The sequence below is a fragment of the Ranitomeya variabilis genome, chromosome 7 (genome assembly GCF_051348905.1).
Source record: "Ranitomeya variabilis isolate aRanVar5 chromosome 7, aRanVar5.hap1, whole genome shotgun sequence".
NCBI lineage: Eukaryota > Metazoa > Chordata > Amphibia > Anura > Dendrobatidae > Ranitomeya > Ranitomeya variabilis.
In genome coordinates this window covers 5,291,838-5,317,367 of record NC_135238.1, presented here as the reverse complement: position 1 = coordinate 5,317,367, position 25,530 = coordinate 5,291,838, and the positions used below count along the sequence as shown (strand labels likewise).

Here is a 25,530-nt window from a genome sequence, read left to right as displayed (position 1 = left end):
AGTTGGACTTTTGTCCATGTTTTGTTTTGCCTATTTGTTCCAGTTCACAGCTGAAGTTTTGTTACTGTGTCTGGAAAGCTCTCGTTGATCAGGGATTGCTACTCTGGCGTTATGAGTTAATGCCAGAGTTTAAGGTAATCTCTGGATGGTGTTTTGTTAGTGTTTTTCTGCTGACCATGAAAGTATACTATCTGTCTTCTGCTATCTAGTAAGCGGACCTCAAATTTGCTAAGACTATTTTCCTGCTGCGTTTGTTGTTTCATCTGAACTCACCGTCATTATATGTGGGGGGCTACTGTCTTCTTTGGAATATTTCTCTAGAGGTGAGCCAGGTCTTATATTTCCCTCTGCTAGCTATTTAGGTCTTAGGCCAGAGCTGGGCATCTAGCGATAAATAGGAAATGCTACCTGGCTATTTCTAGTTGCGCGGCAGGCTTAGTTCATGGTCAGTATAGTTCCATCTTCCGAGAGCTTGTCCCTCTATAGGCTTGCTATGATCTCTGCCTGCAGAGATCATGACAGTTTGACCGGCCTGTAAAGTGTTAAAGACCCAGGTTGAGAAAGGAGAGTTATAAGAAGTCTGCTGGAATTTTTTTTTTTTTTTTTTTCCTCCAGTCTGCCTTGCTGCAGTCTTTTTTCTCTCTCTCCTCCTAATCTCTGTATGGCTCTGTGTGCACCTGACAATAATGGATCTCCAGAGTGTAACTGCGGGTTTGAATAATCTCATCACGAAAGTACAAAATTTACAAGATTTTGTGGTACATGCTCCGGTATCTGAGCCGAGAATTCCTTTGCCGGAGTTCTTCACAGGGAATAGAGCTAGCTTCCAGAATTTCCGAAATAATTGTAAGCTTTATTTGTCCCTGAAGTCTCGTTCAGCTGGAGACCCTGCTCAGCAGGTTAGGATTGTGATTTCCTTGCTCAGGGGTGACCCTCAAGATTGGGCCTTCTCATTGCCAGCAGGGGATCCTGCGTTACGCGATGTGGATGCGTTTTTTCTGGCCTTGGGCTTGCTTTATGAGGAACCTCATTTGGAACTTCAGGCAGAAAAAACTTTGATGGCACTATCTCAGGGGCAAGACGAAGCTGAAGTTTTCTGCCAAAAATTCCGTAAATGGTCTGTGCTTACTCAGTGGAATGAGTGCGCCTTGGCGGCAACTTTCAGAGAAGGTCTCTCTGATGCCGTTAAGGATGTTATGGTGGGGTTCCCTGTGCCTGCAGGTCTGAATGAGTCCATGACAATGGCTATTCAGATTGATAGGCGTCTGCGGGAGCGCAAACCGGTGCACCATCTGGCGGTGTCTATGGAAAAGACGCCAGAAAGTATGCAGTGTGATAGAATTCTGTCCAGGAGCGAGCGACAGAATTTTAGACGGAAGAATGGATTGTGTTTCTATTGTGGGGATTCTACTCATGTTATATCAGCATGCTCTAGGCGTACTAAGAAGCTTGATAAGTCTGTTTCCATTGGCACCATTCAGTCTAAGTTTATTTTGTCTGTAACCCTGATTTGCTCTTTGTCATCCATTGCCACGGACGCCTATGTTGACTCTGGCGCCGCTCTGAGTCTTATGGATTGGTCCTTTGCCAATCGTTGTGGTTTTGATTTAGAGCCTTTGGAGACTCTTATTCCTCTGAAGGGGATTGACTCCACCCCATTGGCTAATAATAAACCACAATACTGGACACAAGTAACCATGCGTATCAATCCGGATCACCAGGAGATTATTCGTTTCCTGGTGCTGTATAATTTACATGACGATTTGGTACTGGGATTGCCATGGTTGCAGTCTCACAACCCAGTCTTGGACTGGAGAGCAATGTCTGTGTTGAGCTGGGGATGTAAGGGTATTCATGGGGACTTACCTTTGGTTTCTATTTCGTCGTCCATTCCCTCTGAAGTCCCTGAGTTCCTCTCTGATTATCAAGATGTCTTTGACGAACCCAAGCTTGGGTCGTTACCTCCGCACCGTGAGTGCGATTGTGCCATAGATTTGATACCGGGTTGTAAATATCCCAAGGGTCGTTTGTTTAATCTGTCTGTGCCGGAACATGCTGCTATGCGGGAATATATAAAGGAGTCTTTGGAAAAGGGACATATTCGTCCATCTTCTTCTCCCTTGGGAGCTGGGTTTTTCTTTGTCTCAAAAAAAGACGGCTCTTTGAGACCATGTATTGATTATCGGCTTCTGAATAAGATCACTGTTAAGTATCAATACCCATTGCCATTGCTTACTGATTTGTTTGCTCGTATAGAGGGTGCTAAGTGGTTCTCTAAAATTGATCTTCGTGGGGCGTATAATTTGGTGCGGATCAGGCAGGGGGATGAGTGGAAGACCGCATTTAATACGCCCGAGGGCCACTTTGAGTATTTGGTCATGCCTTTTGGTCTTTCTAATGCCCCTTCAGTTTTCCAGTCTTTTATGCATGATATTTTCCGCGATTTTCTGGATAAATTTATGATAATATATCTGGATGATATTCTGATTTTTTCTGATGACTGGGACTCTCATGTCCAGCAGGTCAGGAGAGTTTTTCAGGTTCTGCGGTCTAATTCTTTATGTGTGAAGGGGTCTAAGTGCGTTTTTGGGGTCCAGAAAATTTCCTTTTTGGGGTATATTTTTTCTCCCTCTTCCATTGAGATGGATCCCGTCAAGGTGCAAGCTATTTGTGACTGGACTCAGCCCTCCTCTCTTAAGGGTCTTCAGAGATTTTTGGGCTTTGCCAACTTTTACCGCCGATTTATTGCTGGTTTTTCGGATGTCGTTAAACCACTGACTGATTTGACCAGACAAGGCGCTGATGTTGCTAATTGGTCCCCTCATGCTGTAGAGGCCTTTCAGGAGCTTAAGCGCCGTTTTGCCTCTGCCCCTGTGTTGCGTCAGCCTGATGTGAATCTGCCTTTTCAGGTTGAGGTTGACGCTTCGGAGATCGGAGCTGGGGCAGTGTTGTCGCAGAAAGGTTCCGACTGCTCCGTCATTAGGCCTTGTGCCTTCTTTTCTCGCAAATTTTCGCCCGCAGAGCGGAATTATGATGTTGGGAATCGGGAGCTTTTGGCCATGAAGTGGGCGTTTGAGGAGTGGCGCCATTGGCTCGAGGGGGCTAGGCATCAGGTGGTGGTATTGACTGACCACAAAAATTTGATTTATCTTGAGACTGCCAGACGCCTGAATCCTAGACAGGCGCGCTGGTCTTTATTTTTTTCTCGCTTTAATTTTGTGGTGTCATACCTACCGGGTTCTAAGAATGTTAAGGCAGATGCCCTTTCTAGGAGTTTTGACCCGGACTCTCCTGGTAATTCTGAACCCACAGGTATCCTTAGGGAGGGAGTAATTTTGTCGGCCGTTTCTCCTGATCTGCGGCGGTCCTTGCAAGAGTTTCAGGCGGATAGACCGGATCGTTGTCCGCCTGATAGACTGTTTGTTCCGGATGATTGGACCAGCAGAGTCATCTCTGAGGTACATTCTTCTGCATTGGCAGGTCATCCCGGAATTTTTGGTACCAGGGATTTGGTGGCAAGATCCTTCTGGTGGCCTTCCCTGTCACGAGATGTGCGAGTCTTTGTGCAGTCATGTGACGTTTGTGCTCGGGCCAAGTCTTGTAGTTCTCGGGCTAGCGGACTGCTGTTGCCCTTGCCTATTCCTAAGAGGCCTTGGACACACATCTCGATGGATTTTATTTCAGATCTGCCTGTTTCCCAGAAGATGTCTGTCATCTGGGTGGTCTGTGACCGTTTCTCTAAAATGGTCCATTTGGTTCCTCTGCCCAAGTTGCCTTCTTCTTCTGAGTTGGTTCCTCTGTTTTTTCAGAATGTTGTCCGATTGCACGGTATTCCTGAGAATATTGTTTCTGACAGAGGTACCCAATTTGTGTCTAGATTTTGGCGGGCATTCTGTGCTAGGATGGGCATAGATTTGTCTTTTTCATCTGCTTTTCACCCTCAGACTAATGGCCAGACCGAGCGGACTAATCAGACCCTGGAGACATATCTGAGGTGTTTTGTCTCTGCTGACCAGGATGATTGGGTTGCTTTTTTGCCATTGGCAGAGTTCGCCCTCAATAATCGGGCCAGCTCTTCCACCTTGGTGTCCCCGTTTTTCTGTAATTCGGGGTTTCACCCTCGATTTTCCTCCGGTCAGGTGGAATCCTCGGATTGTCCTGGAGTGGATGCGGTGGTGGAGAGATTGCATCATATCTGGGGGCAGGTTATGGACAATTTGAAGTTGTCCCAGGAGAAGACTCAGCGTTTTGCCAACCGTCATCGTCGTGTTGGTTCTCGGCTTTGTGTTGGAGATTTGGTGTGGTTGTCTTCTCGTTTTGTCCCTATGAGGGTCTCTTCTCCTAAGTTTAAACCTCGGTTCATCGGCCCTTATAGAATATTGGAGATTCTTAATCCTGTTTCTTTCCGTTTGGACCTCCCTGCGTCCTTTTCCATTCATAACGTTTTTCATCGGTCGTTATTGCACAGGTATGAGGTACCTGTGGTACCTTCAGTTGAGCCTCCTGCTCCGGTGTTGGTTGAGGGTGAGTTGGAGTACGTTGTGGAGAAAATTTTGGACTCTCGTGTTTCCAGACGGAGACTCCAGTATCTGGTCAACTGGAAGGGTTACGGCCAGGAGGATAATTCTTGGGTCAATGCATCTGATGTTCATGCTTCTGATCTTGTTCGTGCCTTCCATAGGGCTCATCCTGGTCGCCCTGGTGGATCTGGTGAGGGTTCGGTGCCCCCTCCTTGAGGGGGGGGTACTGTTGTGAATTTGGATTCTGGGCTCCCCCGGTGGCCGCTTGTGGAATTGGACTTGTCATCCTCTTTCCTGTTTCACCTGGTTCCATCAGTAGTGGGTGTCGCTATTTAAGCTCATTTCTCTGGTGGTTTCTTGCCGGTCAACAATGTTATCTGATGCCTCTCAGTGCTTGTTCCTGCTTCTAGACTACTACTAGATAAGTTGGACTTTTGTCCATGTTTTGTTTTGCCTATTTGTTCCAGTTCACAGCTGAAGTTTTGTTACTGTGTCTGGAAAGCTCTCGTTGATCAGGGATTGCTACTCTGGCGTTATGAGTTAATGCCAGAGTTTAAGGTAATCTCTGGATGGTGTTTTGTTAGTGTTTTTCTGCTGACCATGAAAGTATACTATCTGTCTTCTGCTATCTAGTAAGCGGACCTCAAATTTGCTAAGACTATTTTCCTGCTGCGTTTGTTGTTTCATCTGAACTCACCGTCATTATATGTGGGGGGCTACTGTCTTCTTTGGAATATTTCTCTAGAGGTGAGCCAGGTCTTATATTTCCCTCTGCTAGCTATTTAGGTCTTAGGCCAGAGCTGGGCATCTAGCGATAAATAGGAAATGCTACCTGGCTATTTCTAGTTGCGCGGCAGGCTTAGTTCATGGTCAGTATAGTTCCATCTTCCGAGAGCTTGTCCCTCTATAGGCTTGCTATGATCTCTGCCTGCAGAGATCATGACACCATTGGTAATTTGCAACCTAAATTTATTCTATCTGTAACTTTGATTTGCTCACTGTCATCGTATCCTGTCATGGAGTTTGTGGACTCGGGTGCTGCCCTGAGCCTTATGGATCTGTCATTTGCCAAGCGCTGCGGATTTGTTCTTGAGCCATTGGAAAATCCTATCCCTCTTAGGGGTATTGATTCTACGCCATTGGCAAAAAATAAACCGCAGTTTTGGACACAGGTTACCATGTGCATGACTCCCGAACATCGGGAGGTAATACGTTTTCTTGTTCTGCATAAAATGCATGATTTGGTTGTTTTGGGTTTGCCATGGTTACAGACCCATAATCCAGTCTTGGACTGGAAGGCTATGTCAGTGTCAAGTTGGGGCTGCCATGGAATTCATGGAGATTCCCTGCCCTTGTCTATTGCTTCTTCTACGCCTTCGGAAGTTCCGGCGTATTTGTCTGATTATCAGGATGTCTTCAGCGAGTCTAAGTCCAGTGCACTGCCTCCTCATAGGGAATGTGACTGTGCAATAGATTTGATTCCTGGCAGTAAGTTTCCTAAGGGGAGACTGTTTAATCTGTCGGTACCTGAACATACCGCGATGCGTTCATATATCAAGGAGTCTCTTGAGAAGGGGCATATCCGTCCTTCTTCTTCCCCTCTTGGTGCGGGATTCTTTTTTGTGGCCAAAAAGGACGGATCTTTGAGGCCTTGTATTGACTATCGGCTTTTGAATAAGATCACTGTCAAATTTCAGTATCCTTTGCCGCTGTTGTCAGATTTGTTTGCCCGGATTAAAGGTGCCAAGTGGTTCACCAAAATAGACCTTCGTGGTGCGTACAACCTTGTGCGCATTAGGCAGGGCGATGAATGGAAAACCGCATTCAATACGCTCGAAGGTCATTTTGAGTACTTGGTGATGCCATTCGGTCTCTCTAATGCACCTTCAGTTTTTCAGTCCTTCATGCATGACATTTTCCGGAAGTATCTGGATACATTTTTGATTGTTTATCTGGATGATATTCTGGTTTTTTCTGATGATTGGGACTCGCATGTGGAGCAGGTCAGGATGGTTTTTGAGATTCTGCGTGAAAATTCTTTGAAAAAAGGCTCAAAGTGTCTCTTTGGTGTACAGAAGGTTCCCTTTTTGGGGTTCATTTTTTCCCCTTCTGCTGTGGAGATGGATCCAGTCAAGGTCCGAGCTATTCATGATTGGACTCAACCCTCGTCAGTTAAGAGTCTTCAGAAGTTCTTGGGTTTTGCTAACTTCTACCGTCGTTTTATCGCAAATTTCTCTAGCGTTGTTAAACCGCTGACGGATATGACCAAGAAAGGCTCTGATGTAGCTAACTTGGCTCCTGCTGCCGTGGAGGCGTTCCAGGAGTTAAAACGTCGGTTTACTTCGGCGCCTGTTTTGTGCCAGCCTGACATCTCACTTCCCTTTCAGGTTGAGGTGGATGCTTTGGAGATTGGGGCAGGGGCCGTTTTGTCGCAGAGAGGCCCTGGTTGCTCTACTATGAGACCTTGTGCCTTTTTCTCTAGGAAGTTTTCGCCGGCAGAGCGAAATTATGATGTGGGCAATCGGGAGTTGTTGGCCATGAAGTGGGCATTTGAGGAGTGGCGTCATTGGCTCGAGGGTGCTAAGCATCGTGTGGTGGTCTTGACTGATCACAAAAATCTGATGTATCTCGAGTCTGCTAAACGCCTGAATCCTAGACAGGTCATTGTTTTTCTCCCGTTTTGACTTTGTGGTCTCGTATTTACCAGGTTCTAAGAATGTGAAGGCCGATGCTCTGTCTAGGAGCTTTGTGCCTGATGCTCCTGGAGTCGCTGAACCTGTGGGTATTCTTAAGGAAGGAGTTATCGTGTCTGCTATTTCTCCAGATCTGCGACGTGTGTTGCAGAGATTTCAGGCTGGTAGGCCTGACTCTTGTCCACCTGACAGATTGTTTGTGCCTGCTAGATGGACCAGCAGAGTCATTTCCGAGGTTCATTCCTCGGTGTTGGCAGGGCACCCGGGAATTTTTGGCACCAGAGATCTGGTGGCCAGGTCCTTTTGGTGGCCTTCCTTGTCAAGGGATGTGCGGTCATTTGTACAGTCCTGTGGTACTTGTGCTCGAGCTAAGCCTTGCTGCTCTCGTGCCAGCGGGTTGCTCTTGCCCTTGCCTGTCCCGAAGAGACCTTGGACACACATCTCTATGGATTTCATTTCTGATCTTCCGGTGTCTCAGGGCATGTCTGTCATCTGGGTGATATGTGATCGTTTCTCCAAGATGGTCCATTTGGTTCCCTTGCCTAAGCTGCCCTCCTCTTCTGATCTGGTTCCTGTGTTCTTCCAGAACGTGGTTCGTTTGCACGGCATTCCTGAGAATATTGTGTCGGACAGAGGATCCCAGTTTGTTTCCAGGTTCTGGCGATCCTTTTGTGGTAGGATGGGCATTGAGTTGTCGTTTTCATCCGCTTTCCATCCCCAGACTAACGGACAAACGGAGCGAACTAATCAGACTCTGGAGGCTTATTTGAGGTGTTTTGTCTCTTCTGATCAGGATGATTGGGTGACCTTCTTGCCGTTGGCTGAATTTGCCCTTAATAATCGGGCTAGTTCCGCCACCTTGGTTTCGCCATTTTTCTGCAACTCTGGTTTCCATCCTCGTTTTTCCTCGGGACATGTGGAGCCTTCTGACTGTCCTGGGGTGGATTCCGTGGTGGATAGGTTGCAGCGGATCTGGGGGCATGTGGTGGACAACTTGAAGTTGTCACAGGAGAAGGCTCAGCGTTTTGCCAACCGCCGCCGCGGTGTGGGTCCCCGACTTCGCGTTGGGGATTTGGTATGGCTGTCTTCTCGATTTGTTCCCATGAAGGTCTCCTCTCCCAAATTTAAGCCTCGCTTCATTGGTCCTTACAAGATATTGGAAATCATTAATCCTGTATTCTTTCGCCTGGATCTTCCGGTGTCGTTTGCCATCCACAACGTATTTCATAGGTCCTTGTTGCGGCGGTACGTTGTGCCTGTGGTTCCTTCTGCTGAGCCTCCTGCTCCGGTGTTGGTTGAGGGCGAGTTGGAGTACGTGGTGGAGAAGATCTTAGATTCTCGTCTCTCCAGACGGAGGCTTCAGTACCTGGTCAAGTGGAAGGGCTATGGTCAGGAGGATAATTCCTGGGTGGTCGCCTCTGATGTGCATGCGGCCGATTTAGTTCGTGCCTTTCACGCCGCTCATCCTGATCGCCCTGGTGGTCTTGGTGAGGGTTCGGTGACCCCTCACTAAGGGGGGGTACTGTTGTGAATTTACCTTTTGGCTCCCTCTAGTGGCTACTAGTGATTTGACTCTGGGTATGTCATTCATCCCTTGTATGCTCACCTGGGTCGTTAGGTCAGGGGTGTTGCTATATAAGCTCCCTGGACCTTCAGTTCAATGCCTGGCAACGTTGATATCAGAGCTAATCTGTAGTGCTCTTGTCTACTGATCCTGGTTCCTGCTTGATTAAGCTAAGTCTGCTTTCTTGCTTTTGCTATTTGTTTTGGTTTGCATTTTTGTCCAGCTTGTATATAATCTGTTTCCTGACCTTGCTGGAAGCTCTAGGGTGGCTGGTGTTCTCCCCCCGGGCCGTTAGACGGTTCGGGGGTTCTTGAATCTCCAGCGTGGATTTTGATAGGGTTTTTGTTGACCATATAAGTTATCTTACTACATTCTGCTATTAGTAAGTGGGCCTCTCTTTGCTAAAATCTAGTTCATCTCTGTGTTTGTCATTTCCTCTTACCTCACCGTTATTATTTGTGGGGGGCTACTATCCTACTTTTGGGGTCTATTCTCTGGAGGCAAGAGAGGTCTTTGTTTTCCTCTTCTAGGGGTAGTTAGTCCTCCGGCTGGCGCGAGACATCTAGCGACCAACGTAGGCATGTTCCCCGGCTACTGCTAGTGTTGGCGTTAGGAGTAGATATATGGTCAACCAGTTACCACTGCCCTATGAGCTGGATTTTTGTACGTCGCAGACTTACTTGTTTCTCTGAGACCCTCGCCATTGGGGTCATAACACCTCCCCAAGCCGTTCCAGCAACCCAAAAGAAATCGGCCTGCGCTTATCAAAAGACAAATTGCCTTTCCTGAAACCCTTCAAAGCCTGCTTTATCAAAAAATCTTTTGTCACATCATCTGAGCCTTGCAAACGAAAACCAAAGGCCAAACCCGCAATAACTTTATTTAACCTTGACACGGACCATCCCCATTCGGCCGCCTTACCCATCAATGCCAAAAGAGCCATAGTCCTATCGCCGTCAGACTCAACTGGGCCGCATTGGACCAACCAATCTTCCCACATCTCCCATGCAGCTTCATAATCCGACCACGTCCGACTCGACAGTGAGGACTGTATCAAACGACTTCCCCGTCCGCAACAATCTGCTACAGATGCGAAGGACATCCCGTTCCTGTAGGTTCCGCATCTGGCACCAGTTCCCGGAATCGATCCCACTGCAAACGAGATAAAGCATCGGCTATAGTGTTTTGGACACCTGGCACGTGCACCGCCGAAATCCACGAATTCAATTCCAAACACCTCAACACCAATTCCCTGACCAACCTGATCACAGGGGGAGAAGAAGAAGATAAACTGTTGATAACTTACACCACGCTCAAATTATCGCAATGAAAGCGTACCCGGCGATCCTTAAAATTGTCGCCCCAAATAGACGCTGCCACCACAATTGGAAACAACTCCAACAACGCCAAATTTTTGGTAAGCCCTTTTTGCCGCCACTCTTCCGACCACACTCCGACGCTCCATTTGCCTCCGCAGTAGGCCCCATAACCTGCTCCCCCCGCTGTGTCCGTATACATTTCACAATCAAAGGCATTCAAATCCTCCTGCTGAATCAATGCCCTGCCATTGTATTTCTCCAAGAAATGCCGCCAAACCAACAGATCATCCCTATGCTCCCTGCTCAAGCGTATGAAATGATGAGCTGCAGTGACTCCCGCCATAGCCCTGGACAACCTTCAGCAAAAAATCCGTCCGATAGGCATGATACGGCAAGCAAAATTCAGGCGACCCAGCAACGACTGCAACTCCTTCAACGTCACTTTCCTCAATTGTCCGATTCTGGACACCTCCTGCTTCAGTAACAACAATTTGTCATCGGGCAACCTGCACTCCATCTTTGCAGAATCGATAAGAATCCCAAGAAAACTTAAAACCGTACAGGGGCCCTCCGTTTTCTCCTGTGCCAAAGGGACCCCAAAACGCCTGGCCACCCATTCCATGGTGGCCAATAAATTGTCGCACACCGCAGAGTCTGGGGGACCGACAAACAAAAAATCATCCAAGTAATGAATGACCGAAGGAACACCAGAAACATCTCTAACAACCCATTCCAGAAAAGTACTGAAAGTTTCAAACAACGAACAAGAAATCGAACAGCCCATAGGCAAACACCTGTCCAAATAAAAACCTCACTTCCAAAAACAACCGAGTAACGGAATGCTCTCCGGATGCACCGGCAGAAGCCGAAAGGCAGACTCGATGTCTGTCTTTGCCATCAAGGCCCCCGCTCCGTACATACGAACCCACTGCACTGCCGCGTCGAACGACGTATATACAACCGAACATAATTCCTCCGCAATGCCATCGTTAACCGAACAACCTTTTGGGTACGACAGATGCTGAATTAAACGAAACTTATTTGGCTCCTTCTTGGGCACCACGCCCAATGGAGAAACAATCACCCCTTCCATAGGCAACGAAACAAACGGACCCGCCATTCTCCCTAACTCCACCTCTTTTGCTAACTTAATCGAAACAACATCCGCGTGTAAACTTGCAGACCTCAGATTTTTTATAGAAAAGGGGACCGCATGAGTCGGACGAGGAATCCTAAAACCTTCAGCAAAACCGTCCCTAATAACCACCACCTTAAACCGGTCCGGATATCTACTTAGATAAGGGGCCATCCTTTGAAGCCTCACCGGCGTCACCCCCATGACCGCTACCCACTGCTGGCTTGCCCCTTGCTTTTTTGAAACATTTTGAAGCCCCGTGTGAGGCTCCGCTACAATGGGAGCATACGTGCTTGAACTTGCAGGTATTGCCAAACTTGCACTGGCCGTCATTAAACTGCCAGCACGTGCCCGTTTTGTCTTTTGCCCCCTGTGACCCCTGTCCTCCTCCTCCCCCCTGACCTGACTGCTGACTACTACTCCCCCCCCCCGCCCCCTTGAAAGGACTGCCTGTACCGCACAGGGGCCATCACCTTCAATCACAATCCAATGTCCTTTTGATCCCATTTTATTTCGGGCCTAACCGCCTTCCGCTGCCTAAATTGCTCATCGTAACGCAGCCAAGCCTGGCCCCCATACGTACGATGTGCCTCCCCAATAGAATCAAAATAACAGAAAAGACCGAGCAATTCTCTGGAAATTTTTCTCCTATCACACTGGCCAAGATAGCAAAAGCCTGTTGCCAATTCACAAACGTTTGCGGAATCAAACGCCAACGCCTTTTCTCTTCCTCCTCTTTTTTGCTATCATCCTTCTTCCCTTTGTCCAAATTAAATTTTTCCAAAGGGAGGAGGGAGAAAATCTCCACAAAGTTGTCCTTCCAAATCTTCTCCTTCACCTCCTTCTTTAAATGGGCACCGAGGGGACCCTCAAAACACACAAAAACTTCCCCTTTTGCCCGATCATCTAATTTTACCTCATCCTTCTTACCCGTGTCTGTTTGAACCGACACGGACACCCCGGCTGCCTGAGCCGACGTGGCAACCCCAGACCTCGCTACCACGCCAGAGCCCCCCCCGGCTGCATTACCAGAATCCATCAACCAAGCCCCCGCGGGTGACCCTCCCACGCTGCCTGCTGCCCCCGCATCCAATCTCCTCAAAATATGCGCCATACCCGCTAAAAGTTCTCTAACACCAGGAAGCCCTGAACCAGCCTCCCCTACCCCCTCCACTAACCCCACCGTACCCGGCACCGAAAGAGGAATAGACATATACTCACGAGGCTGCGCAGGTGCTGTGTCCCCACCAGCCGTGTCTCCGGAATCCCGCTGCTCACCATCATCTAGATGCTCGCTCCCAGATCCGGGGTCGTCGCTGCCGCTGAGGTGCCCCAGGCCCGCACCCCTGGCCTCCATGTCACCAGGGGGACCGAGACTGTCAAAATGCTCCTGTCGCTGGACCTCCTGGCGGATCTTGACCTGACGGCTGTTTGTACATCCCTTCGGCCTCCTGCAACACTGGCTCGACCGGCACCCATCACTCGACCTCCGCATCCCAGGCCAAGCTGAACCGCCGATGCCAGCCTGCCCGTCGCCCTGCTCTGACGTCCGGTGCCTATGCCAGGCCCACCTGGGGGAGGTGAGCCCGCCGCTGCACCCTCTGCCCTGGAACTCCCGATCACCACCGGCGTCACTGGGCTCCTGGCTCCCCTTGTCGCTGCTGCCGCCGCTGCCCGCGCTATGGTCCGGCTGTTCCTAGCGCCACTAGGAAATATTAGCTGTGTTCTTATTGAGGTTGGAAATAAACTGTGCATCCCCTTATGTACCGGTCCATATACAAAATAAATCATCTATAAAGCGTCGATAAAAAGCTAATTTACCGGATGTCAGGCCAGGCTGCACAATGAAAGCTGACTCAAATGCCCCCATGAATAAATTTGCATAACTGGGGGCGAATCTCGTCCCCATCGCGCAGCCTTTGACCTGACGATAAAAGATTTGTTCAAAAGAAAATACATTGTTTTCAGGCACAAAGAGAATAGCACTTTTTAAAAAGTCTTTTTGAAGGGTAGGCATTGATGAATCAGTTAAAAGGAATTGTTGCACTGCCTCTATAGCCCCTATCGTGGGGAATATTGGTGTATAAGGCTTGAACATCCATTGTAATTAAAAAGCAATTAGGAATAGGTGGTAATTTCAAAATAGAATCAATGAGATGAGATGAATCTTTAAGGTAAGAATCTAGGGCTATAACATACTTCTGAAGAAAAAGGTCTACAGAGTGAGAAAGGTTAGTCGTAATTTAACCAATACCAGAAATAATTGGGCGGCCCGGAGGGCTGATCGGATTTTTATGGATTTTTGGTAAAAAAAATTAAAAAAAATTGAGTTTTAAAACGTGAAATATTGAGTGTTAGGGTTAGCGGAATGCACCGAGTAAATAGATGAAGTTATTGGTGCGTTCGCAGCCCGGGGTTCACCGTGCAGGAGGAACCTGATGCTAGTGAATGGTGGCACTATTTGGCGGTATAAGCTAGCTCTGTTACTTCACAGAGTCGCCGACAAAAGAAAGCACTGTGCCCTGTTAGACTCACAGGAGTACACAGCAACTGCTGAGCTGATAGCAGTCAGTGGTCTTGCACTCAAACTCCTCACCGGAGGTGCCGGTATTCTAAGGCTTATTTCAGCCGGGACCCTGAATACATACACACAAAACTCCTCACCAGAGGTGCCGGTATTCTAAGGCTTATTTCAGCCGGGACCCTGAATACATACACACAAGACCACACAGGCGCAAAGCACATAACATAGATTGATACTAGCGCATGGCCGTGCGGTCATGCGAAGCTTTTATAGCTGCAGCAACTACAGGACCTTCCCAGAAGGACCAATGAGAGGCTGCCACAGAACTTGAGCAACTTCTCAAATGAGAGATCTTACCCTGGGCATGCTCAGAAGGGGAAAAGTAGGACTTAGTCCCAAAGACGTCTGCTCGCCGCTGCCCAGTACTGGCTACAATGGCAGAAGCTGGAAAGGCAGCAGTAACTCTTTGAACAGAGTCAGACTGAGCGAGACGCTGGGACTGACGTCTCCACTGCGGCAGGAGAAGAATGGGAGACCGCAGCGGAGATGGCCTGAGATTCCCCCTGTGCAGAGGAGGGAATTCGACCCCTAACAATTGAGAAAAATGAACTCCTTTTTATTCATAATGCCTGAGGATTGGGCTACCTTAATAAGTGCAGTGTATTCTAGGACCACCTAGTGTACACTAGGACCATACAGTGCAGTCACACACTGCGATCGTACGCTGCCATCATACACTGTCATCATACGCTGCCATCATATACTGCAATCACACACTGCAATCACAGACTGCAATCACACACTGCAATCACACACTGCAATCACACACTGCCATCATACGATGCCATCATACACTCATGGAACCAGAAATACACAGTGTCTGTAGTAACAATGCACACCATAACACAGAATATAACATACACTGCCGGGTACACAACATGTAACAGCTTTATTAGTACATAAATGTGATTACACGAAAACTATAGAAGAGAAATAACAGAACATGAGAAGGGAAAACCCTGCAGCAACCGAGAACCCATATATATATAGAGCATATATATATATATATGTATATATATATCCTGCATAACCCTGCCGGAGGCTGAAGACAGGGGCACGGATACTAAAGCTCCACCATGATGACTAACACAAGTAATAATAAGTATTGGAAATACAGATATAGTAAGCGCTGCCGCATATAGTAACTTCATACTCTGGACAAATTTTACAAAAAAGCCCAAACCCTGGAGCCTCCCTGGACCTGCCTGCTATGAATGGCTCCTCTCATCTTCCTCCATGGCTCAGGACTTGTGATGAGATTCACATCCACTCTCTGTCCATGGGTTTCCACCGTGAGCGGTTTTTGTGGTGGACGTCACATTTGGTCTTAGACTTGCTAGCCCTCTAATGCTCCTCTGCGACCTCTCATACACACGGATTACTCCACGTATCCTGCTATTAGTGCTGACTTTCTATATACATGGGTGGGATGTGACTGTCATTTAAGGGTCCTAAGGTCGTCAGCTTGTGTTGAATGCTGCTAGGATGCACTAACTTATGGGAGGTCTCCTTAGTGACCCCAATGCGTCCTTTTACTAACCTGAGATATTTAAGTACATAGCACCGCTGCCGGCTGTACACTATAGCCTCCATCAGTCACCATCAGTGTTGGTGGCATCAACTATGACCGTTAAACCCCTAAGATGCTGCAGTCAAGTGACGACGGCATCTAGATGGTTAACAGAGGGTGGGGCTTCTATATAGCCCCTTCTTCTCCCGGAGATCATGATTGTGTGGTCCTGATGGATGCAATGACAATTCACGGCAAAGTAATGGCCTTAGAGTCTGCCAGCTATAGGGGCCTGTTCAGATATTAGCAACATGTAGGTGGTAAAAAAAAAAACATTTTCTACTCCTGTCATTCCACTTTGTATTAATTCCTGAAAAGCACCTGAAGGGTTAATAAACTACCTGACAGCAGTTTGTGAACATGTTGAGGGGTGCTGTTATTAAAATGATATCACTTTTGGGGATTTTCCAATATTAGGTCCCAGAAACTCTCTGGAAAACAGAATAAGTCCCTAAAAAATAAGTTTTACAAATATCCTTGAAAAAATGAAAAAATATTGCTGCATTTTTAAAGCTTCTAACATCCTAATAAAATAAAGTACACTTTACAGCCGGTGCTGAGGAAAAACCAACATCAGGGAAATGTGATTTATTAACTATTTTGTGTGGTCTGACAATCTGGATTATAGATTCGAAAACTGCTAATCTTTGTCCAATGTGTGATATCTTTATAAAGACTAAACATTTCATCCTAAGTTTACCACTAATATAAAGTACAACGTGTCACAGAAAACATTCTCAGAATTACTGGGATATGTTGACACATTCCAGAGTTATTGCCACATAAAGTAACATGTCTGATCTTATACATTTGGCCCGGTCACCAGGGCACGTAGTACAATGAGGTGTCTTCTTTACGTCTTCTCAGTGTAAGACTCTTTTCAGTGCGTCCTTCGCTCTCCTCTTCTTCTCCTCCGGTGGCGCGCTCCTTACAAGGATCAGATCCTGAGCGAGGTTCTCTATTTTGGGCTGAGAGCAGAGTATTGTGTTCTTCACTGCATCACCATCATCATCCAGATCATCGATCACCACGACCACGTTCTCCTTTCCTGTAGGAGATCCCAGATTAGAATTACTTGCAGCTCGGACCACGAATGTCACTTTATGTGCCGAGTACAGATATGAATGAATCAGATCTAATTAATCTATTTCATATGAATTTCACTTGATTGTTTGGATTCTAATGAATGTGAACTTTTGGAGATTTCATTTGCAGTAATCCAGGAAAATGGTGGCCAGTCAGTGTCCGTCTGATGGATCATGAGGAGCAGGTAGAGGAAACAAATAACTTATTACTATCTCCTTGGACCATCACAGACCTGGTGCGTTGCCCTTTTCGCCCAGTCCTGCAGTCACTCTTGGTTCACCTTCTTCTCACACCAGATCTCACTGTGGACGTTACGGCTAACTATGTCCGAGACATCCAAGAGGTGTGTGATATATATCATTGCCGGAAGCCCCCAACAAAGAGGGGTCTGCAGAGAGGACAGGGAAAGGGGTCTGGATCAACAACAGAGATAGGGGTCTGGAGGGAGGACAGAGAGGGGTCTGGAAGGGGTCTGGAGCGAGGACAAGGAGAGAAGTCTGGAGGGAGGACAGGGAAATGTGTCTGAGGGAGTACAGGGAAAGGGGTCTAGAGCAAGAACAGAGAGAGGGGTCTGGACGGATGACAGGGAAAGGGATCTGGAGCAAGAACAGAGAGGGGTCTTTAGGGAGGACTGGGAAAAAGGTCTGGGGCAAGATCAGAGAGGGATCTGGAGGGAGGACAGGGAAAGGGATCTGCAGGGAGGACAGACAGAGGGGTCTGGAAGGATGACAGGGAAAGGGGTCTGCAGGGAGGACAGACAGAGGGGTCTGGAAGGATGACAGGGAAAGGGGTCTGCAGGGAGGACAGACAGAGGGGTCTGGAAGGATGACAGGGAAAGGGGTCTGCAGGGAGGACAGAGAGAGGGTGGTCTGGAAGGATGACAGGGAAAGGGGTCTGCAGGGAGGACAGACAGAGGGGTCTGGAAGGATGACAGGGAAAGGGGTCTGCAGGGAGGACAGACAGAGGGGTCTGGAAGGATGACAGGGAAAGGGGTCTGCAGGGAGGACAGAGAGAGGGTGGTCTGGAAGGATGACAGGGAAAGGGGTCTGGAGCAAGAACAGAGAGAGGGGTCTGGAGGGAGGTCTGGGAAAAGGGTCTGGGGCGAGAACAGAGAGGGATCTGGAGGGAGGACAGGCAAAAGGGTCTGCAGGGAGAACAGAGAGAGGTGTCTGGACGAACGACGGAAAGGGGCCTTGGGCGAGAACACAGAAAGGGGTCTGGATGGATGACAGGAAAAGGGGTCTGAAGCAAGACCAAAGAGAAGGGTCTGGAGAGAAGACTGGAAAAGGTCTGGGGCGAGAACAGAGAGAGGGATCTGGAGGTAGGACAGGAAAAAGGGTCTGGTGTGAGAACAGAGACAGAAATCTGGAGGGAGGACAGAGACGGGTCTGGAGGCAGGACAGGGAAAGGGGTCTGGAGCAAGAGCAAAGAGTTTGGAGGGAGGATAGAGAGATGGGTCTGGAAGGAGGACAGGAAATGGGGTCTGTAGCGACATCAGAGAGAGGGGTCTGGAGGGAGGATAGAGAAAGAGGTCTGCAGGAAGGACAGAGAGAGGGGTCTGGACAGATGACAGCGAAAGGGGTCTTGGGTGAAAACAGAGAGAGGAGGGTCTGGAGGGAGGACAGGTAGTGGGATTTGCAAGTAGGAGGACAGGAAAAGGAATCTGGAGGAAGGAGGACAGGGAAAGGGATCTGGAAGGAGAACAGAGAGAGGGGTATGGAAAAAGGATAGAGAGAGGGACTGGAGGGAAGACAGAGGGATAGATCTTTAGGGAGGACAGAGAGATGGATCTGGATGAAGCAGGACTGATAGCGGAGTCTAGAGGGAGGAGGACAGGGAAAGAGGGGTGGAGTGAGAACAGAGAGAGGGGATAGGAGGAAGGACAGAGAGGGATCAGGAGGGAGGACAGACATAGGGGTCTGGAGGGAGGACAGGGGAGGGGTCTGAAGAGTACAGGGTGGGGTAAAAAGGCATGAAAGAAAATGGAAATGCCAAGATGTCTGACAGCAGCTTTCTTCACTCTGCTCATTGAAAACATGAGTTTTCAGCTAGACAACTATATATGATGTATGGAATCCTCAAGCGTCAAGGCATTCACTCTTAAAAAGTCTGAAGGAGAAATGCTGCAGCTCCTCATCATACATAAGACATTGCTGTCCTCCTCACAATCCTCCATCTCTTACCAAGTGTAGAGGAGAGAAGCTCCAGCTCCTCATCATACAGAGAGTCCGTCACATCAGTCAAGTTCACTCTCCCTCTGTTCTTGCTGTGATACAGGATCCCGAATTTGCACTGAGAGACGTCATCACAGAATCTGGGGAATCCATTGTTGCTTATACAACAAGAGTAAACAGGCTCAATTTTACCGAAGTCCTGAGATTCAAGCAGATTCCGCAGCCAGGAATATTCATTCTCCAAGGATCTGGAGAAGATCCCAACAGAACTCTTAAACTAACAGGAAAGAGAAATTAATGAATTTTTCAAAATAGTTATAATAAAGATCTGTTCATCACAGGGAGGATTACAAAAATATTTAAGAATCCAAATAAAGCACAATGACCCAAATCATACCCTTGCCTTACAGCCGTTCAATGAAAAGACAATGCCAGGTCAAAGAGATTGTAAAGCCAGAACTACAGCAGCAACATCATCATCATCGCTTTAGTCAGCAGCTTTCATCATTGTCAACATCAAGTTGTCTCATTCTTTCACCATAATGTCTTCATTATCACCATCCCTTTAATAAAGTGTTATCCTCTGTAAGACATGACGACTGTAATGACCAGAGGTCCGAATGAGATCCAGTGAGTCACAAACCAAGACTAAGGCAGAAATCTCCAACAGTGGTTTACTCAAAGGCAGAATAAGTAAGGTAATATGAGGAATACTCAGGCAGAAGAACCCAAAAGATACACTAATTCAGCAGCAGCTGAAATCACTGTGCCACTCCAAGGTCTCCTGAGAACTGTATACTCCAACAGGCTAATAATCAATTTACCTCACAGAACAACTCAATACAAGAACAAGCATAAATTGAATGTAGTGTTATAAAGAGGAGCCCCTGGAATGACACACTGAGTATAACTTACACACATCTAATATGCGATACACCTCTAAAGTAACGATTAAACACTCTGCAAAGGGATACCCGGGTATCTATGACTATGGTACCGTTAACCTAAGATGAGTCTTCTCTCAGGCAGGATTTCACACAGGCTGCAGCCAGTCCAAGTCTTCGGCGCCAATAAGTTACAGCACGCTTCTCCGTCTTGTCGGCCGATGCCGAGCCCAAACGCCGGGGACTTAGTTTAGTGGCCCAAAGAAGTTGTCTCTCCTCCTGTAGTTCCTAGAAATGCTCTTACAACAATCAGTCCGTCTTTATATCAGCAGTCTGTCCATACTTGTTTCTCAACTCAATGCACCAGGACTCCACAGACTCTCAAATACGTACTGGGTTTTCAGTAAAGTCTCAGTCTTCCAAAATAAAGGTTAACTGTTTCCAGAAAAACATTAGCAACAAAAACAAGTCTCTCACAGTGTTGTTTCCTCTCAAAGCTTTTCTCCAACACACTGGCAGCAAATTCACACAGTCTCTTTCTATCACACTGCTGCTTCCTCCTCTCTTCCCGCCTTTTCTTCTCTGCCACCACTTCCTTATCTGACACTTTACACACCCGACATCAGACCCCACCCACCAGCACACATAGTCTCCGGGGGCCTGGCAGTGTCTGTTCTTTGCTGCAGCAGGCAAAAACCACAGGGTCCTAGTGCCCTCTCAGTGGGACTACAGTTCACCCTCTTACATGCCACCCCACTAGAGGTTGGCGTCCTCGACATACCTTCCCACTCAAATTCATCCTGAGCATATCGCTGAGGTGGTATTCCAGCCGTAGATCGTGTAGTTCTCCTGAGTCCTACATCAATAGGTGCAACCCTAGAGGGAGCTAAAGTCACTTCCGTGGTCGTGTTAGCGGGCGCAAGTGGAGTTGCCTCCTTCTGCGGTTCGATGTTCCGTGATACAGCGTCAGGACCAAGCAGTCGATCTGATGCGCTCTCCTCAACAGCATCCTCCACATCCTCAACATTCTCATCATACAAGACCAGATTGGTCGGAAGTGGGCAAATAAGCAGGCGCAGGAACAAGCACACCATCAAACTCAAGATCATTCAGAGTTCCCGCCCCTTGGGACACGGCCTCCGGCTCTGGGGGACTAGGCGCCAAATCTTCAAACCAGCACGGTTGTAGCATGTTACGGTGCAAATTATGGGTTGGCCCCCCCTGTCCCCACCGGCTCGACCTCGTACACTGGAATCTCAGGATTCACCTGTTTTTTTATCAGATACGGCATCGCCTCCCATCGGTCACTCAGCTTTCCTGACCGTCGTTTTGTCCTCACCAACAATCTGTCTCCCGGAGAGAACAACTCTGTTTGTACGGGTCGCGTGTCCCTATGGACCACCTGGCGAAGGCGGTCGCCCACCACCTGATGCACCACCCTCAACCGCCGCCTATGCTCTCGTACCCACTCGGATGCAGTCCGAAGGGGGGCGGAGGAGGGATCCGGCATGTTCAAATCCTCAATGTCTCGGCCAGGTCTACCAAACATCAACATGTGGGGTGAGTAACCAGTAGTACTGTGCACCCTGTTATTGTAAGCCCACATCAATTCGGGGAGATACTCAGGCCAGCGTGTCTGTTGCTGACCCTCTAAGGACCTCAACATTTGCAACAAGGTCCGATTAAAACGCTCACACGCCCCGTTACCCTGAGGGTGGTAAGGCTTTGTTCTCGACTGCTCGATACCATAGAGCTGGTGCAACTCCCTCATCAGCGTCCCCTGAAAGCAGGCCCCTTGATCTGAATGTACTCTCTGCGGACACCCGAACACTTGGAAGAAATGTCGACAAACGGCCTCAGCCGCCGACTTGGCCATCTGGTCTCTTGTCGGCACCGCTACAGCATACTTGGTAAAGTGATCTGTCATCACCAGGCAATAGGAGTACCCTGACGTAGAGTACCCTATCAAAACGTAGTCAATCATGAGTAGCTCCAGTGGAGCTGAAGTCTTAATAGACTGTGTGGGAGCCCGCTGTTCAGGGCTTTTGTTGAGCCCACAAATTCGGCATTGCCGACATGCGTCGGCCACCATCCCTCCCAACTCAGGGCAATAGAGGACTCGCTGCAACCACTGAAGTGTCTTTTCACTTCCAAAATGGGCCCCCTTCTCATGCGCCTCACGAGCAACCACGGGACCCATCCCCACAGGAATTATCAGTTGGTACCGATGCTGCAGCTCAGATGGCAGGTACACCTTACGATACAAAAGACCTTGTTCCACACACAATTTATCCCATTGTCGAAGGAGTTTAATTCCTTCCATGGACAACTGAGCCTTGTCCTCTGCACTGGGCCAGACCTTGTTTTGTACCCAACGACGCACAAGTGCAACGTCCGGACACTCATCCTGGACTTTTGTCCAATCTGAGGGTGTTTTACCCAGGACACAGGGCATTCCGGTGGCCACCCCACTTGAGTGTACCACACTTTGGAAGATAGGTATCTGCCCCAAAGCTGGAGTTTCAGTGTCCTCAAGTTGTTCGTCAACATCTTCCCCTGATGACCCAAGGGGCACTCTTGACAATGCATCTGCATTGCCGTTTTCTCGGCCAGAGCGGAATTTAATGCGGTAATTGAACTTGGCCAGTCTGGCGACCCACCGCTGCTCCAACGCTCCCAGCTTCGCATTCTCTAAGTGAGCTAGCGGGTTGTTATCTGTCATGACTAGCACCTCAGCCCCTGTTAGATACTCGGCGAAGCGTTCTGTCATTGCCCACACCAGGGCCAGTAATTCCAGTCGGAATGAGCTGTAATTGGCCGGATTTCGCTTGGAGTCTCTTAAAGACCTGCTGCCATAAGAAATCACTCGCTCTCGGCCGTCCTGCACCTGTGCTAGTACTGCCCCCAACCCATGAAGACTACCATCGGTATACAACAAAAAAGGGGTGTCAAACCGGGCGTATGCCAGCAATGGGGCACTCGTGAGGGCAGTTTTCACTTCATCAAATGCCTTTTTCTGTAGGGGCCCCCATGGAATGGGGCGGTTTCGAGGACCCAGCGCTGTCCCTCTCAAAAGTTCGTTCAAGGGACCCACCACTTATGAGAATTTAGGCACAAACCGCCGATAGTATCCTGCTAGGCCCAAGAAGGCCCGCACTTCTCGCAGGTCACAGGGAGGTGGCCACTCTTGTACCGCCTTAATCTTACTGGCTATAGGTAGTACCCCATACGGGGTCACCAGGTGTCCCAAATACTCAATCTGGTTTCGTAACATTTGAGTTTTTTTGGTTTTATTTTCAGGCCGTAGCTCCTGAGCCGCCGGAGAACTTGACGCAGCTTCTCCAGATGATCTTCAAACGAGGTTCCGAACACCAAAATGTCGTCTAGATATATCAGGACTGATTCAAAATTTAGATCGCCTAAGCAATGTTCGATCAGGCGTTGGAAGGTACCCGGGGCGGTAGCGAGGCCAAAGGGCATCCGGTTCAACTCAAAGAGCCCCATTGGTAAGACAAACGCCGTCTTGGCCCGATCTTTTTCAGCCATTGGGACCTGCCAGTACCCGCTTGCCAAATCCAACGTTGAGAAATACTTGGCCCGACCCAGGGCCGACAGGGATTCTTCAATACGGGGTAAAGGATATGCGTCCCGTACGGTTTGGGCATTCAATTTTCGATAGTCCACACAAAATCGGAGTGTCCCATCCTTCTTGCGGACCAAGACTACAGGGGCCGCCCAGGGACTCCGGCTCTCTCGGATCACTTGGTTGTCCAGCATACTGGCCACCATGCTCTTCACCTCTTGATAAAGCGCCGGAGGGATTTGACGATATCTTTCTCTAATGGGTGGAGTATCCCCCGTTGGAATGTCATGCTCAATCGTCTGGGTACACCCGAAGTCCTCTCCATGTCGGGAAAAGGTCTCTTGATGCTCCCACAAAACTCTCCAACTGCTCCAACTGCACTGGGGTCAGCTTCTCCCGATCCACCCCCATCTGCTCCATGATCACATGACCATTCCATTCCTCAGTAGGAGGTTCAGTCCGGCCTACCTCGACCGCAAATGTCCAGGATGACTGTTGATCCGGTCGCAGTTCGAATCCTGCACTTTCTGGCACCTTCTCTGCCGGCACAAACAGTTCAGCCAGTATGGTCCCAGCGGGAATTGTAACAGCCTCATCTAAAACATTGATGCATCGGACCGGCACCCGTCCATTCTTCACAATCGCCAAAGACCGAGCCATATGTACTTTGGCAAATGAGGAACTCTCTTGGGCGGGCCACCTGGGACCGCACTTTTCAGCAAGTCGCAACTCAGCACTAGACGGTGTAAAATTCTCTGTGTGGGTCGGTGCCTTGTCACCCGGGCCCAGTACCGGGGTCCTTCACTGGCATACATCTGGTGATTCAAGTCTCGCAGCACGTTCATTCCGAGCGTCACCTCCATTCCTCTTCTAGGGGGGTGATCCACCAGTACTACCCCTTTCTGCCCCAGCTCTTGACCAAACATTTTTAGCTGCATCCACACGATCCCCTTGACTAACAGTTGACCATTATTTGCGGCGGTAAGTCGTATCACTCGGCCATCCTCTGGCATCACTAGTCGACTGAAGTATCTCTCATATACTTCTAGAGGCATTATAGTACATTCGGATCCCGTGTCAACCAAGCACCTCATCTTCCGCCCTTCAAACTCTGCTTCTATCACTGGACTACATGCAAACAAATCTTGCTCATCCCATCGAGGGCTTTGTGCGGGTGGAGCCGCTGCTGCTTGCCCTCTCATGGCAGCGGCCGGAAGTTTAAAGCCGGCGACGGGGTTTCTCGAGCTGCCAGCGTCCGGCAGTAACGAAAGATGTGTCCCTGGCGCCCACACTTCCAGCAGGTAATTGTTCCTCGTGGACGAGGGCTCGACTCATTCTGATAGGGCGACCTGGCCATCGGTGGGGTCACCGTTCCAGGGGGTGGGGCAGAAGGCCCCCGTGAGGGGGTATAGGCAGGGACCAACTGTCAGTTGAGACAATTTCAGCTTCAACTCCTTTACCTCAGCACGCAAAGCTGGTACCACGCTTAACAGCCCCTCTCCCCCTGACCCCGATGACCCACCTTCCTCCAGCTGGGCACTGTTCACTGACCCCTCGGGCACATGGGCAGATTTCTCTTCCCTTTCCACTGCAGCTCGGTAAATCTGCCAGAAAGATAATTCTGGTGCAGCCCGGGCCATTTCCAACAGTTTGTCCCGGAGAAGTCTATTGACTAACCCGGTGATGAATTGATCCCGGAGCAAGCGGTCTAACTCCCGGAACGCCCCCATGGCCCCCGGGTCTAGTCGCTGCATCTCATTCAACGTCTCTTGCAAGATATTAAAGTACTGCATCAGGGACTCACACTCTCTTTGAGGACGATTAAAGAATAGGGACCGAAGCTGGGCCACACGCGCTCGGCCCCCCAAACTCCCCTCTAACAGTTCCAAAATCTTTTCTAACGTATCCCTCTCTGATTCTGGGTGCACCATCACCATACGCCTAATATCACCCTCCAGTGCATTTAATGCTAGCTCAGCGCGTAACGCGGGGGTCAAATTACACATGCGCAGAATACTCCGGACCCTCTCGGCCCAATCTTGCAACGCCATATTGCGCCCATCGTATTTCGGAATGTGCTGAAGTAAAGCTCCTACAGGCACATACCCTCCCGGAGTCACCGCGGCTGCCAGGGGAACCTCAACCCCCGAGGAGGATGCGGATACAGCGGGGTCATTTCTACCCTCGCCCTCGTCCACGACAAACACTGGATCCTGCCGACTATGCCAAAAATGTAATGACCAGAGGTCCGAATGAGATCCAGTGAGTCACAAACCAAGACTAAGGCAGAAATCTCTAACAGTGGTTTACTCAAAGGCAGAATAAGTAAGGTAATATGAGGAATACTCAAGCAGAAGAACCCAAAAGATACACTAATTCAGCAGCAGCTGAAATCACTGTGCCACTCCAAGGTCTCCT

The 25,530-nt window shown here is 48.8% G+C and overlaps 1 protein-coding gene across 1 annotated transcript in view; it reads right to left on the bottom strand.

Annotated features, from left to right (window-relative positions):
- Nucleotides 1-14,841: 14,841 nt before the first annotated feature.
- Nucleotides 14,842-25,530, bottom strand: part of LOC143785066 (uncharacterized) — a 166,340-nt gene continuing 155,651 nt past the window's right edge. The window contains exons 11-12 of the mRNA XM_077273735.1: nt 18,655-18,922; nt 14,842-16,433 (exon numbers count right to left, since the gene is read on the bottom strand). Coding sequence (XP_077129850.1) covers nt 16,249-16,433; nt 18,655-18,922 — 453 coding nt within the window. The 3' untranslated portion in view covers nt 14,842-16,248. The remainder of the gene's footprint in view (nt 16,434-18,654; nt 18,923-25,530) is intronic.